This window comes from Gadus morhua, chromosome 4 (assembly GCF_902167405.1).
Source record: "Gadus morhua chromosome 4, gadMor3.0, whole genome shotgun sequence".
Classification (NCBI taxonomy): domain Eukaryota; kingdom Metazoa; phylum Chordata; class Actinopteri; order Gadiformes; family Gadidae; genus Gadus; species Gadus morhua.
Window position 1 is genome coordinate 30,644,088 of NC_044051.1, and position 16,990 is coordinate 30,661,077.

A 16,990-nucleotide genomic window follows, 5' to 3' on the forward strand; every position below is an offset into this window, starting at 1 on the left:
AATTTGTTCATCGTACTGTGGGAAGATAGACACATTTTTAATAACAATCAATTTGCTGATAACATTCTGTTTTTTAAAAGATTTATTGATGACATTTTTCTAGTATTTGTGGGGTTTGAATGGAACATATCCCTAGTTAAATTTCACCATGGAATACAATTTTTTTTGGACTAACTAATAACTGTGAATGTCGAAATTGGAAACATCCATTTACAGAAAATCAACTGATAGAAACACAATTATACATGTGTCTAGTTTCCATCCAGATCATACAATTAAGAACATTCCTTATGGTCAGATTCTCAGACAAAAAGGATATGTAGCAGTGAAAAAGATCATGAAATTAAAGTACATGAAATGTCTCAACATTTTAGACGAAGAGGGTATGATGAAACACTTATGACCAAGGCTTACAAAAGAGACAGAAAATTACTACTAATCCCTAAACCTAAACAGTCAGATAGTAGAGTGACTTTTGTATCTGAATACTTCACATACTTCACAAAGCAGGTCAAAAAAATTGTCAATAAGCATTGGAAACTTTTAGAATGTGACCCCAGTCCAAATCATTTATCGGCACTGAAACCTCGCTTATGTTTTAAAAGAGGAAAGAATATTAGGGATATGGTGGTGAGCTCTACATACATTGAAACCCCAAAGACTAAATGGCTTGCTCAACAAGTATATGGAAATTATAGATGTGGGAAATGTGCACATTGTTCACATACATTTAACACAAAAACATTTAGTCACCCACACTCAGACAAGAAATATCACATAAAATAATTCAGTAATTGTCTAGACACATGTGGTATGCATGCTTAAATGCACGTGTGGGTTGATATACATCGGTGAATCTAAACATAATTTAAACCTGAGAATGGAAGAACATAAAGGGGCAATAAAAAATGGCAATATCGATTACGCCATTGCCAGACATTATAAAGAAAAGAACCATGGACCAGCCACCTCCCTAAAATTCATTGGCATAAAGCGAGTGCTACCCAGCCCAAGAGGGGGCAACTTGATTGAACAACCTAGAAGGAGAGAGGCCTACTGGATAAATGAATTACACAAATTGGAACCCAATGGCCTCAAAGAATTACAGGATTTCTTTTTTTTTTTTTTTTTTTTGTGAAAGTTTAAATCTTCTGGTGTTTTAGCATCTACATTTTCACATTGCCATTTATGATATGTGAGCCTGATATTTAGTGTAGCCTATCCTTGTGACAGCTTAATCGTATATGTGCTTTAACTTTGACATTGTTATTGATATGTGAACCTTGGATGCATCTTATGTGAACATTCTTTTTTGTGATGCCTTGGACTGTATTGTATTTGAGCTTGGAGTTTTGATTTGGTGTTGTATTGCACTAATTGGTGAGGTCATGTGACCCTGTAAATCACCTAAATCACCAGTCGTGTCATGTGAATTTGAAGAGTGAACCTGACGAAGCAACAGCGAAACGCGTCGTTCACAAAATAAACAGCTTATCAGCATATACCAGTGTGCGGTGATTTTACACTTCTTTGCCTTGATATACTATTGGTGACTGCACATCACCAGCACCTGAGAATCAAAAGGCTGTGCACAGGGACTTCGTTCTTTTTTTTTGTATTTTCATATTTCAATTTTTCTTTTCTTGGGGACCCACCTACATCCATAGCATTGACAAAGCTATTTTAGCATAAATTTGACCGTACATTATTGTCCCTTCACCAGAAGAATATCAAATATTGCATGCTTTCAATTAAAGACATCACAGCCATCAGCATCTCATCAGACTCAGTCTTCAGATTTTAGATGGATAACATGTTACATACTATACATGTGAATCCAATGTACTGTGGCTTCGATCAAACAGGGTGGTTGAAGGAGCAGGATGGCCTACAGAGTAAGAGCCACTCCATCTTGACAGGTCAATATTTGTGCCTGTAAAGTAACGTTTTCTCCGCAATTATTTGTAAATTCTTTATTCTCAGTCAGCCCATAATGCCGCATACCCGCTCTCAACAGGACCAAAGGCACAGATAGCACAACGGTTATTACATGTTTAAATAAGCATTCCAGTTTGTAATTCTAAACTAAATCAACCAAATTTGTTCATAATAGGTGAACCTTTACAACTGAAATACAAATATTCTGGATTTGGTAGCTCTCCAAATCCTTCAAGGTTCAAGGTTCAAGGTTGCTTTATTCATACCCGTGGGTAAATTTGGTTTGCAGGGCAAGAAAAGGGCGTTCACACACTTAGCATACACAGTATAAAAAAAAAATAAAAAAAAGGACACAACAAAAATACAGAAGACAAGAGAGACACGCAGACAAAAATCACAGAGGTGCTCAGTACATCAGAAAGGGCAACAAAGTTATGCACCACTAGTGGCGCTGCAACAATTTATTCGTAAAGATAATGGCTGCAGGAACAAAACTGTTCCTGTAGCGGTTTGTTCTGCTTTTGGGAACTTTGAGCCTCTGTCTGGAGGGAAGCAGCTGAAATGCACTGTTTAAAGGGTGGGTGCTATCATTTTGAACGGATTTCGATAACCTCTGTAACTGGGCATCCATGTTCGGCTGTGGCTCACCAATCAACTTAACGGACCATTTTACAGTCTTGTTGAGGGAATTCTTATTTTTTAAAGATATGTTTCCAAACCATGATCCTAAGGAAAATGTTAAAATTGACTCAATAAAAGCACAATAAAACAAAGACATCATGGTCTTGTCTATGTTAAAAGAGGAAAGCTTCCTCAGACAGTGTAGGCACTGGTGACTTCAACATCATACCTGAAAGTGTTGGAGGAAGCATTATCTCCACCGTTTCCTACAACATAAAATGTGACCATGCTGAGTATGACAAAGATACCTTTGATTGGTTAGACCAAGGAAACATAAGTACAGAGATCATTAATGGGCTAAAGCGGATTGTAGTTCGCTCATTCACACACTAACGGCAGAGAAAACCACGCAGGGCGACAGCCAGCTCGTCGGGAGCAGTCAGGGTGAGGTGTCTTGTTCAGGGACACCTCGACACTCGCTAGGAGGAGCCGGGAATCGAACTTGCAACCTTCCGGTAACCAGTCTACCCCCTCTACTTTCAGCTACTGTCACACCAGTAGCTCAAGCATGACTACCCTTACACCTCCAATAATAAACCTGTGTATAGTTGGTCCAAGGGTTTGGCCAAGGGGGATAAGATGGGGGGTTTTCATGGAGCCCCTTGTTTGTTCGGCTTTTCCGTTGATCATACTAAAAACGAAATAATTAATTTTGTCTATCCTTTGCTAGCTGCTGTCCCAACCGTGCCAGCAAATCCACAGTCTGGATAAGCTAAGATAAGCTATTTTTGAGGATGAGTTTTAGGACCGTCTCCTCTGGCATGGTAGGTTCCAATTGCCGGCACTATGTATATTACATGAAGGCCAAGTCCCGGGTACTCTTACCCTCTTCTTGTACATGCGTCGTCACTCACAGAGAGAAACCTTTCTTCAAAGTCTTCCTAGGTATGGGTAGAGTTGCTATCAGCTCTGCCTCTGATAGGGGACTCAACGCTCAAAATCTTGCCATTTTCCAAGATACAGCAGGGGGTCATAGCTGTCCTCCAACCTTCCAGAGGAGGGAAACTGTAGCTGGATGGGGCTCCTTGAGCACACATAGTCTGTTAAATCCTGTTCAGGGGTTTTGATATGGAATCGTTATAAAGCAGAAGCACTTTTATCCTTCAAAGTAGAAGGAATGGTGAGAAAGGTAAATGTGATTGTGTGATGTAAGAATGCTTAGTGATTGATTCATGCTTGTTTGTCGCAATGTTTTTTTTTACATCCCACCTGTGGTGCCATTGTTTATTTATTTGTCCATGTTACTGGGTTGCCAGTCAGGACACAGCTTGACAAGATAATAGTCTAGAGACAAACACCACAATGGGTGATTCTATCAACAATACGACGATACGATAGACCTCATGTAGCATTTGCAAAATGTAGAAGACAACTGAATAATCAATAAACCCCATCCAACTGTTTTCCAATCAACCACCACCCATTGCTGGAAATAACAAAGCAGAGTTTTTGTTGCAGTAAGAAAAAAACACAATTCTGTTCAGTTTAAACAAAAACTATTCAGATTTGAGCTTTCCAAGGTTTAATAATAGAAATGATATGCAATGCAAAATAGACGGTGGGAAAAAAAAAAATAAAAAAATATGAAATAGGCCTACATGGGGTCCCTAAGGAAGTTAATCCACAAAATTTACGACAGTGTATTTTCAACAACCTGAGAGCCAAGAATCCCTCTCCCTCTCTCTTTCTCTCTCCTATTCTACTCGTCTTGCTCATGGGCTCCGTAGCCGAGGCCGTTGGCGGACGGGAAGTGAGCCCAGAACGTCTTGGCCAGCTCGTCCATCCTCTCGTAGCCGCCGGTTCTCCGGAGCTCCTCCACCCAGCCGAAGAAGTCGGATGCGCTCATCCCCCAGTTGGGAAGGTTGCGCTTGACTCTCACACCTGGAAGAAATTAAATCAAACAGGCGATTTCGCTTTTTAAAGCAAGTATGTTTTTTTAAGAAAGTAAATCAATCAAGCTGTATGCATTGTGCCAACTGTTGACGGATGGAGATGATGATTAGTAAAGAGGTCATTTATTTGATGGGTTGATATCACATTGTAATGAGGGCAACCACAGGCCTATTAGCAATCCCCTCCCTGTCTGCCGCAGTTCCATTTAAACCATACGATTATTTGGTTGGAGAATATCTTTGTCAAGTCTTTGTCACATAATGAACTATTCAATCACTTCAAAAGACTTTCATACAGGCCTCTAATTTTTTTTTTACAATAATTCCGTCAGTTTGAACTGTTTGTGTGGACGTTTGTATCTGTTCTAATCAACCTGGTCTCACAGGAATCTGTGAAATGATGACCACGGACGCTTAACTCAAAATATGTGGAATCCTCAGGGAAATGCAAGTTCATGACACTCATATTCCGTGGCACACACACAGATCCCCGCATCAACGACCGAGTCGACCACAGGCCCTTAACTCAAAATCCGTGGTGGCCTCACGGAATCACTTAAAGTGTGAAATGCCAACGGAATTTGCTCCAATGATAGTTAATGACACTCATATTCCATGGCACACACACACAGATCCCCGTCTTAACGACCGAGTCAACCTGGTCTCACAGGGATCCGTGAAATGAGCATACCGTATATATATATATATATATATGAATGAAATTCATATTGACATGTGGCACTATATCCCTGTTCTTGCCCATGCACCCATCTTGAATTTAATAGACCATTATCGTTGCTTCGAGGGAGGTCTGGTGGCCTCCGTATATAATAAATAAATATATATACTTTTAAACGGGGATCTGTGTGTGTACCATGGAATATGAGTTTCATTAACTTGCATTGGAGCAAAATCCGTGGCCATATCACGAAAATTGACGTGTTGCCGTGAGGATTCCACGGATTTTGAGTTAGGCGTCCCTGGTCTTATCCCGGATTCCTGTGAGACCAAGTTGGTTCTAATAGGTGACCTCAGATATTTATTTTCCCCGTTCATTATCAACATCTTCTTTAAAGTTTAGTAGCGATTCGAAGAAACGTCCTATAAACATCATCGCTATGCCCGACATGTCACCACAGACCGCGGGCAGACCCTACAAGATCACAGAGGGTTCATTTTTATTTAAATCCTGTGCAGTCCCTGGTTGCATATTGATTGGAATGTGATTATGGTTAATCAAATCCAAACAGTTTGGAATTGACTTGAATGTAAAGAGGGCAGGAACGATGGACTGAATAACTAAGGAATGCAGGAACGAGTGATATGTGATGGAGGATCCGTTTTTCATGTAGATTAATGTTGTACACTAACAAAAGTTTGGCAAAGATGGCTCTCATACGACAGATCTTGTGTCCCTTTGAGGCTGCGTCATGTCCACACATGTTCAACGTAATTAGCTCGGCCACCTTGCCCTTGTCATGGGTGCAAGGTCTTTTGAGCTTGCGATCCTCCATCAACTTACTTTTTTAATGCGTATGTCATGCGTATGATGTGTTAATAAACAGGCCAATATGTCGAGAAATTGTTTCACATCAGATATCCCAGAAACCCACCCTTTGAGCTAAATATGAAGTGCATTCATTTATTGGATTCCTGTAATATATCATTGTTGTTATCATTATTTGATAGACTATCTGTTGAATGTGAAATGTACCTTGACAGAAACCATAATAAAGAGGGTTATGCAAGTAGTCTTTATACAATATAGTTTCGGCCTTGTTATGACAATGAAAGCTAATGTATGCACTTATATCTTGTATCAACACCCACCCATGTCGTCCTCAGCTCCGACCTTCTTTGTACCTACATAAAAGAGAGCAAGAGAGAGAGAGAGAGAGAGAGAGAGAGAGAGAGAGAGATGTGCCAACTTGCATAAAACACAGAAAAAGACATCTCTTTTCTTCTGCAAAACTGCAAAACACACTTCTACATCTTTCTGCGGTTATTTCTGGAAAGCAGACCTCTCTCTCTCTCTCTCTCTCTCTCTCTCTCTCTCTCTCTCTCTCTCTCTCTCTCTCTCTCTCTCTCTCTCTCTCTCTCTCTCTCTCTCTCTCTCTCACCTGTGGGGGCTGCCAGGATCAGAGGGACCAGCAGGCCAGCCAGCAGCAGAAGGGTAGGTCTCTGTAGGGTCATGGCTCCTAACTGGCTCCCAGGTACCCAGCACACATTACACACCGAGCAGATGAATAGAATACAGTAGAGTAGTATGGGAGAGGAGTGGAGAACAATCAAACAGTAGAGTAAGGTATTAGAGGAGAATAGATTAGAATAAGATCAAATATAGTACAGTAGAGGAAGAATAGAGCATAATAAATAGTATAGAGTAGAGTACAATAGAGTACAATACAGTAGTAACGTACCCAGAGTGAATTACAGTGAACTCTCATACATTTAAATTTCAATTAAATTTGCATAGCCCTTAATCACAGGTACAGTCTCAGAGGGCTTAACAGTCCATATATTTATATACATGCTCATTAAGTTACTATCGATTTCTCTGGCACGCCAATAGAGCTACCTTTAATGTAGAAGTCAAAGCTGAAAACTCCCCAAAGCAGTATGCAGACAAAACACTGACACATGAATCCATTTCAAACCATAGGTCAGGCAACACATTGAGATATCTATAACCTATCGATGTTCTAATGAGGCTTTGAGGCTCCGTACCTGAAGTGATGATCCCGAGACGTTGAGATCTGGAGAGAGGGTTGGCGGTGCTGTGTATCTGTGTGTGAGGGTCTTACTGTGTTGGAATAAAGGGTCCTACGCATCTTATGGTGGGTGGGTCGGGGGGGGGGCAGGGGCTAAACCAGCACCTTAACCCCCCCCTTTACTCACCCAGCTGAGACATGCCTCATCTGGTCTCTATGCGATACCAGGCTGATGTATGAGGTCGTAAGGTCAGCTGTAGGCCTGAATGGAAGGTTGTTTTTCGGAACTCGTGGCCTACTTTCCGAAACTGTGACAACATTGAGGACACACACGCTGAATGTTCAATTCAGAGGGCGACCTGGAACAGATTGGAGCCTGTGGTTTTTAATCTTAGGTTGAATATGAAACAAAATCTAAAAGTGAAAGTGGCCGTCATGTGGAGCATTACCGTGGGGGGCACGCAGGCACATCAAGAGTAACCTATATCAACATCTTGCTGTAACAGGTGGTAGAGTAAAGAAAACTGCCAGGGAAATGTCACTTTCCAACGTTAGCTCAAAGTTGTTTATATAAATGAATGCTAAACCTGCTTGCTTTGAGTGAGGGGACGGAGATATCTATATATATAGATATATTCATATCTATATATACATATACATATTTAACTCATATATATTAACATACATACATACGTGCAATTATGACAGATAGAGAAAGAGAGAGACGCACACACAAACGCACACAGCAACATAGACAGATACAGAGACACACACACAGCAACAGAGACGGATACAGAGACAGAGGGACCGACTGACAGATGGACGGAGAAAGGGACAGAGACAGCCAGCCACCCAGCCAGCCGAGAAACCAAATGACTTGCATTACAATTTGAGGTTGACTTCCAAATAAACCAGTTTCCAAAGGCTTCTCAACTTGTCAAAAAGCCAGTCTTAGCGTACTTTATGGCACCCTAAAAAACACGAGCACCAAGGACAGCGCTATTTTAAGGTCTACGCTCCCCCTATATCGCTATATATCACAGCTCCGATGCATCTTATTTTCTTTACCTGCGGGCTCAGAACACATGTATTCAATCCGGTTCAGTGTTGGCTCCAGGGTTCTGAATCCGACCTGTAGCAATATATATATATAGATACACCATTCAAAAGTGTGGGGTCACTTAGAAATGGCCTTATTTTTTGAGAGAAGAGCACAGTTTTTTTTCATTGAAGAGAACATTAAATTAATCAAACAAACAGCCTAGACATTGTTCAAGTGGTAAATTACTTAGTGTTAATTTGGTAAACGACTATTCTAGCTGGAAACGGCTGTGTTTGAGTCGAATATCTACATAGGTGTACAGAGGCCCGTTTCCAGTAACCATCACTCCTTTGTTCTAATGACACATGGTTTAAATAATCATGTTAAAAGGCTAATTGGTGATTCGGAAAACCTTGAGCCATTTTGCTGAAAACTTAAATAAAAGTGAGTTTTCATGGAAAACATGATATTGTCTGGGTGACCTCAAACTTTTGAACGGTAGTGTATATATATATGCCGGGCTATAGATGGTGCACCACGCCTCAGCCTCCACCACAGGCCACTGACCTAATGGGTCTATATTCTGACCAACAACAAAGGCCTGTTTTTACACTGCCTTTCACAGACGCTGGAGAGTGGCTTAAATAGGCTTGGCTCCATTTGTTTACCTTGCAGGGATGAAGACTAATCTGGGCTGTATGCAAAATAAGGCTTATACACATAATACACACACACACACACACACACACACACACACACACACACACACACACACACACACACACACACACACACACACACACACACACACACACACACACACACCCACCATGGATATACAGTACACAAGGGGTAGGAATAATCATTAAGGTGGGGGCTATAAGTGGGTTGGAGGGAGGGGTTCTCCAGCTAAATATGTCACAATGCAAAATCTTTCTACATTTAATTCCTTTCAGGTCAGTCCTAGCTTGCAATGAAATACCTGTATGTATCCTTTTTTTATGTAGCTTTCAGGTATTATGTAGATTTTTCTAACCCAATATTAATCTCTGACACCTGCGAGACAGAACATGGTCATTTGATAAGAAATTTTGAATTTGAAAACCTTAAAAAAAACACTTGTGTGTGTGTGTGGGGGGGGGGGGGGGGGGGGGGGGGGGAAACGTCCCTCCCGTTCCTAGGGGGATCATAAGCTGATGTACAGACATCATTTGCGGCCCAAGTACCCAAGGCCGCCTTAATGCACGGGCCTACCTGGGCTGAAGCCCCAGGACCTACGACTGGGGGGCCAATCATGAGCTGCAGAAAAAAATAAATACTGGCTCATGATAGGACCCCCGATCGGCGTAGGCCCAAGACAATGAGATTTTTTGGTTTTGGGCTTACAAAGACCAGAGGCCTATCATAAGCCAATATAAAAGGGGGCCACTAGCTTAACCAGTAGCTGGGCCCAGTGGCCACTTGACACCGCCAGTTACCTAACCCCCCCCCACCCCCCCGTCGACAACGGCAAAATGTCTGAAAATAATTTACACATCTTCATTGTAAGATCCCCTCTCAGGGGGCCTACGAACAACCTCAGCCCCAGGGCCCAATGGCAGTTAATGCAGGCCTGCAAGTACCAGTCAGACAGGGCAAGCCACGATGATCGGCATAATACATTTTATTGTACTCCAATGCTGCAATCTGCTGGTCTACGACGGAACTGTTAACATATGGATCAGGTTTAGCTGGAAACACAAACAGGAGACAAAATGATCCATTGTAGCCGAAGAGAAAATAAAATGATACCCCAAAAGACCACAATACATTGCCGCCATCGATGTCGGTTTGTCCCTGTAATTGTTGGTATATTTACGTAGGCTGCTGTTCAAATCAAATTGGGTGAATTGAAAGGCTTCATGAGTTCTCTGGTATACTCACTCTATTACGTGTGATAATAACACTATGATTAGCCCTCTGTGACAGTTCAATACTCCACTACTTATTTCCTGTTATTCTGGTTCATTCCAATAAATAGAAAGATAACATCAGGAACCAATAGGACACGTTTTAAATATATTCAAAAGACAATTACAAGGCATTTGTTCTTTTCGGAAAGCTTTTAATCTGATGAAAGTATCCTTACTCACACATCAAATTCATTGGTACAGTACAGTTCTACTTTCCCACTGCGTCTACATGTCAAACAGCTTTGTGTTCTGCCATTTGCTTTTTTTGCTTTTTTTAAATAGACACTCTCAGTGGTAATGACATTTAAATAACGTTGCTCTAAAACTTTAAGACATCTTAGAAATAACTCAAGATAAACAATAAAAGCAGTGAAAAACCAAAAAGATGAACCGAAAACAGTTATTTGAAATGATAAGGAAGTTGGGGAAGTTGTACAGGAATATTCCCTTCATGATTTCGATAATGTGAGCTGTGAATAAACGCCATGTGTATCGAATATCGAACCTTATTAAAAAGTGTGCATCTTAATACTTTTACGTATCCATGTGAGAATACAAGTCGTTTTTCTTTTCAAAAGCGGTAACACCAACCTTAACCTCCACATTGTTCCAGTGTCTTCAGCGGTAAAATAATCCTGGCTCTCGAAATACACAAACAAACGTGAGCAGCCTCCAGGGAAAAGGTGATCATTTATTTCATCCACGGCCTACATTTCAGGCATTTCATATAGAAGAGCCATTGTCGGATATAAAGAGGTTTGAACTTGGCAATTGTTGAGCTCTCTTCCTGATGTACCTGTTACTTACTGGCAGCATCTGTTATAGCAATTTAACCTGTCCCGCTGACCTGCTTAAACTATATTTGTGCGGCTTTATTTCCCCTCCCGTTACAAACAGCACAGCCGATAAAACTCATACAGGATTCTCCTTATTTTACAATTTAAACACAGGCTCTTTAAACTGAAATGCTGTGTCATGTCTCTCGCGGGTTTCAAACCCCACCGCCCATGACTCAGCAGACTGAGCCCGCCATTTCAGGCTCTTTCTCTGGCTCATGCGCATGTGTACGTTAACAAACAGCACTTTTGGTAGCACTGTATGCCTAGAAACATTCAAGCCAGCTCGATGAATGATCCGTTTCACCGAACTCAAGGGTGAACCCTCTCCTTTCGTGCATGGTTAATACTCCTTTCACTCATTCATTCAATCATCATACATGTGATACCAGTGATATAATGTTCTTTGTGTGTTCGTGTTCCTTGTTCCTGAACCAGATTTGAATGACAACATGCCAGACAGTGCTGGCGACGAAGTCTCCATGCAAAACTGTTGTGTGGCATCTCTCCAGTGTGTGTTCAGGCTCGTCCTGACTCAAACATTTAAGTAAAGCGGGTATCCTCGTTTCAAAGTAGGGATGAAGTCAACAGTAGGGATGCGACTGGTGACGCGAGGAAACGAAGCAAGTGTATTAAAAAGATAGGTGAAAGTCTTGAAGTGACTGTTCAGGTGGTACCCTTTTGGGACGTTTTGATAGGACAGACAGGATGGATGGTTGTCAGAAGTACCACCCTGGGTGTGTGGGGGGGGGATCCTTCAGTGCCTCGTCAACCCCCCCTAGCCCCCCTTTGTGGACCCACCTTCTCTCTTTGGTGGGGTTTTTCCTTTTTGCCTCAATTTGCCATACAGGAAGTGAAGACGACCACCCACGCCAACACCTCCACTCCATCTCCAACCCGCTCCATGGCGATCCCTATAGAACCTGTCGCCAGGCCTACGATCGGGCCTTATGTACCGAACTATACAGCTTACCAGTGCGTACGGCCATAACGATGGGTTGTTCCCCCCCATACTCTCGAAGTCCTGTAGCGTAAGTTAGCCTTGCGTATGTAATCGTAGCTTACTGTACGTTAGCATACCGTACGTTAGCGTACCATACGTTAGCTTACTGTACGTAAGCGTAGGATACGTTAGCATAAAGTACATTAGCCTAGCATACCGCAAGTTAGCGTAGCGTACCGTATGTTAGCCTAGCGCCGTATCGAGCGCATGTGTCCCATGCACGGGGGGTGTCCAACGGCCAGGGGGTCAGTGCAGTGGTCTCAGCAAGTAGAGGCGGTCCCCCTGCTCACCGGTGAAGATGGGGGCCTTCTTGTAGTGCTCCACCAGCTCATCCATGGAGGAGAAGCGGCGCTGGCCAATGCAGAACACGCCCTCCACCGTCTGCACCCTGAAGTGCTTGTTCTTGCCGGCCGCTTTGAGGGACACCGAGAAGTCGTTTGGCTGGGGAGAGGGAGGGAGATCGAGGGAGAGGGAGGTGGGGAGGGAGAGAGAGTGCGGGAGGTTGGGAAGGGGAGTGAAGGAATTGGGGGGAGAGAGAGAGATAGGGAGGATGGGAGTGGGAGAGTGAGAAAAAGGCGGGGAGGATTTTGAAAGAGGAAGGGATGTAGATGCTGTTAAGTTGTGGGTCCATACTGTTGATCAACTGCTTGTATTTACTATTATCTTCATAAATTAGGAGGCAGGATCGTCTAGTTGGTAAGGGTGTTTGACTTCAAAATGAAAGGACCTGGGTTCCTGTAGGTAACCTTGAGCAAGGTGCCGAACTGCTGCCTTCTCATTAATGCAAGCTTCTAAAAAACATATGTCTTTGAATAAATAGAGTTTGATAAAATGTCCAGATAGAACAGGAATCCGGTTCACCTTTTTTAAAGTTCAATATTAGTATCAACATACATTTCGTGAATTGGTGGGAAAAGACGTCAAAACCAATTTGTATGGTACACAGAAGGTGCATTACCATATTTTAGCACAATCCAGCAGGGGGAGCCAACACATCGCAAGAAAGGTCTAGTCCTTGCATTATTCCGAGACGACCTGTTTCAAAATAGGATCCATGTGGGCCAGACCAAAAACACTAAATCTGAGATAATGCATTATTATGAATGATCCCATGTTGGCTAATGTAATTGTAATGAAAGCGTACGTCAAACAACACAAGGAGATGATTAGAAGAATCCTAAAACACACATGCATGCAGGGGCATTGAGCTGCACACATATAATCATGCGTACTCATCGACCGAATGCCGACGTCAAGGTTACTTCCGGGGCTCGACCACAGCTACTCACCGACGACTCGCTGTCCCGGACCAGGAAGTCCCCCTCCAGCCCCCGCTCATTCAGGGCGCCCTCTGCCTGCACCCGGGTCACGCCGCCGTAGTACCAGTCCCTCCCGGGGAACCGGCCAGAACTGGTTGCGCCCACGCAGAGCGATGGGGAGGAGCCTAGGGGGACGGGGGCGGGGTTCAGGGGCACGTCGCTGAGCACCACCACGTAGTTCCGGGGCACCAGGCCCACCAGGCCCCGGGCGTTGCGGCAACGCCACCACTCGGGGTCGTCGTCGGGCTTCTCCACCACCTCCATCACCTCGCCCTTGTCGAAGTTTAGCTCTTCGTCCGTCACCGAGCTGAAAGGGTAAAGGGTCTGCACTGCGTGGAAGACCCTGCCGCCATCGTCGTCGCCGCCTCCCGATTGGCCGTTCGAAACCACAACCGCCGGAGCCCCACCCACGCCATGATAATCCCCTCCCCCCGGCATCAGCTCCTCCCCGTCGCCTTCCTCCAGCACGTAGTTGGACGGGAACCAGCCCATCTGGCCAGCGGCGCTGCCCCGCCACCAGCCGTCGCTGCACTTCTCCATGACGACCACCCGGGAGCCCTTCACCAGGCTGAGCTCGTCCTCGCGCTCGGCCGCGTAGGCGAACTTGACCAGCGCCGGCACGGCCAGGTCGTAGAGCCGCTCCGCCCCACCGCCGCCGCCACCGCTGCCATTGGGGGGGCACTCAGAGTCACTGCTGGGTGTGGGCGAGGCGTCCCGCGCACCCGTCTTCCTCTTGGTCCTCCCCAGGCCTGGGAGGGAGGCAGAAAGAGAGAAAAAGAGGGGTTTAGGTTAAAGGTTAAATGTAGGTAGGATTTGTAAAGAGAGAGTAGAAACGAGCAGTAGAGAGCATGATTTTGAAACGTAACCCCAAAAAACTTTGTAATTCAGTCATTCAATCATTAATTTGGTCCAAGTGGCACGAGTTTGTTTAATATAAGTATAATACTTTGTTTGAGAAGTAATTTGAATTTATAGTCATTTGTATCTATATATTATTTTGAAACCACTGTGGTGTTTAATGTATTTTTTCCATATTTTTACCGTATGAGAAATTCGCAGTATTGATTGACGCCCAAATCCTCATCTCGCGTAGGGCCCCAAAATGTCTCGAGCCGGCCCTGGTGCCTCCGGATGGTGTAATGAACCAAGACACAACTGCATTGGATTCTCAGAAATCTCTAGGACTTCCATAACAAGTACGGAGACACAATGACGGTCATCTTATCCATGGTTGGCGGAAAGAAACTGTGGCAGTTACAAGCAGTAAGGCCCTTGTTCCTCGCGTGAGTAAACGCTTGCGGTTCTTTGTGAGTAACGAGAAGTGAAATTCACTTTGCTTTTGTGTAAATGAGGCTTTAGGCTGCAGGAATCTAAGTTTGTTGCTCTGAATTTGCAGCAGCTTGGAGAATGTTTTTTTCTTTTTTTATAGCAAGGCCTGCTTTTTTAAGGGTTGAAACCTTTTGTTTTTCCAATTTAGGCTGGCTCAACACAGACAGCAGTAATTCTGCTGCAGAGAAGGTGAAAGTACAACACCACCCATAGCGTCTGAGCGATCTAAACCAAATCGGCTAAAGCCCATTCAACACTAAGTGAGTCGTTATTTGGCTGTGAAGAAGCACTGGAGGGCTAATAAGCGGAAAGCACCTTCATCAGGGCAGCAGAGGCTAGCAGCCAAGCTAGGTATTGATTAGCAATGTTAATGCTCCCGTCGTGGCAGGAATACTAATTGCGCAGCTACCTGACCTAGCCAAGTGAATCCCTCACAGTGCTTTCAACAGTTATTTTCTGGTGACTGTGTGCTAGTAATACAAATAAGCAGATGTTTCTGACACCCCCCTTTTCTCAGCTACAGAAAACAAATCTGCCATTGCTAGTTGACATGCACAGAAAATGAAAACCTATGATCACTGTCGAGATAAACATGATGATTACTGATAATAGAGCCATGCATAGATGCCTAATAAACTAAAATAATTAAAGCAATGGTTGGCTTTGGTAAACTTTACGATGTATATGAATATAATATATATATTAAATAAAGCACTTTGGGACCGCAGAGGTTTCCTTTGTCTAAGTGATGGCTCTTGCCACATTTCCACATGAAAGTCCTCTATGTGAAACGCGAAGGTGTTTTTTCTATCGTTGTCTTCTTCACCATCTGCATTTGACACAATGTTACCAGAACCGATACGTTTTGGCTGATCTACACCGTTCTACAGGTGTGGTTTCTTGGGTTTGCTGTAGGTAATCACTTAGGCAAAAGACAATAATTCCTCTCACCATTATGGGAGTTTGAGCGACCATACCGTGAGTTTTAACACGTATTCAATCTACCAAAAACCTATTTCAGCTCTCCTGCTTTCTATGAGCTTTTTACATCAGATAACGGTCCACCAAGCAAGAATATGACCAGATGAGAACAAAGTTATAATGATCAAGTTTTTGGAATAATAACTTAACAACGCACTATACAAAACACCTGACAGAAACCAATCATCCTTCTTATCGGAAGAGCCTCCCTCTCTCTCTCTGGCCTCTCAGGGCTAAACCCATGTGACTGAAACGGGTAAGCATGGGTCGGAAGTCCCGCCGCCTCTCTCACGACATACGCACATTTCGAATTTCCCCCCATTCTGAGCGTTCCCTCATGAGCGGGGAATGCCTGGGAATGAGGATAGGGACCGAGACCAAAACAGGAAGAGATTGGATGTTGTTTGCCTTAGAGACTGCAGATGGAGATGTCTTGCGGCTTTGAGCCATGGAAAACTGGGACCTTTTGAACCACTCCACAACAAGCCCCTGGTGAGATTGTCATCCTCTCCTCACTCTTTTTACAATGGGCCTGGACGGAAATACATTCAGATGCTATGTAGGGCGCATATTTGGAGCTTTCCACTACTGGTCAATGATTTGAGTTCTCTAGGCCGTTCGGTACAAAGACACTGATAGCCCGATTAGGGCAGAACAGTTCTGCGTTTAGCCGTTTATCTACGGTATTGTACTACCATAATTGGACATGCCTTGTTTTTACCAAGTCGTATTCACATACTATTTATACCGACTCACCCATACATAAATACACCGTAACTTTCAAAAGATAATTTCTATAATCTGGTTGGAAGCTGATTGCGTTTTGTTGCATCATGCATAAAACAATTGGCGATTCTAATCTAATCTTGACATTTTGGTTATTGAAAACTACAATTATTATTATTTATTTATTTTTTGTTCAGTAGTGATGGTACCACATAAACAAATGTCTATTTTAGGGATCATTAGAAAGTAAGCATAGAGGTTAGCATACAACAGGTTGCTAATTGTGGGGAGTTCTTTCTTGTACCACCAGGTTATTGTTTTTAAGATTATACGGCAATGCTATCCTAGCGGAGGCGAATTAACGGTAAAAGTAAGCATTTTAATAATATAATAAACACATTTGAATGCTTTCCGCACATAGCTTTTCATTGCAAGTAAATCCCAAAAAGATAAATCGTAATATCGTATATAATATTTTCAGAAACACAATACATATGATATTGCAACATCAGATCCTGAGGTCCCTGCTGATTCGCGTCACTACACTACACCTTATTGAAGGAAAGCCCAGCCGGCTCTC

The 16,990-nt window shown here is 43.2% G+C and overlaps 2 protein-coding genes across 3 annotated transcripts in view; both read right to left on the minus strand.

Annotated features, from left to right (window-relative positions):
* Positions 1-2,175: 2,175 nt before the first annotated feature.
* otos2 (otospiralin 2) lies at positions 2,176-7,343 on the minus strand. 2 transcript variants are annotated; one of them, XM_030355676.1, is made up of 4 exons: positions 7,239-7,343; positions 6,632-6,713; positions 6,342-6,374; positions 2,176-4,500 (listed from the first exon to the last, which is right to left on the minus strand). In XM_030355676.1, exons 2-4 carry the CDS (start codon positions 6,702-6,704, stop codon positions 4,319-4,321), a joined length of 288 nt encoding a protein of 95 aa, XP_030211536.1. In that variant the 5' UTR covers positions 6,705-6,713; positions 7,239-7,343; the 3' UTR covers positions 2,176-4,318. The 2 variants fall into 2 exon arrangements, with proteins under 2 accessions (XP_030211536.1, XP_030211537.1); XM_030355677.1 differs by lacking the exon at positions 6,342-6,374 and having other exon boundaries at positions 7,239-7,342.
* A 3,004-nt stretch (positions 7,344-10,347) lies between these two features.
* Positions 10,348-16,990, minus strand: part of nck2b (NCK adaptor protein 2b) — a 34,309-nt gene continuing 27,666 nt past the window's right edge. Inside the window, exons 3-4 of the mRNA XM_030353957.1 lie at positions 13,345-14,123; positions 10,348-12,496 (exon numbers count right to left, since the gene is read on the minus strand). Coding sequence (XP_030209817.1) covers positions 12,302-12,496; positions 13,345-14,123 — 974 coding nt within the window. The 3' untranslated portion in view covers positions 10,348-12,301. The remainder of the gene's footprint in view (positions 12,497-13,344; positions 14,124-16,990) is intronic.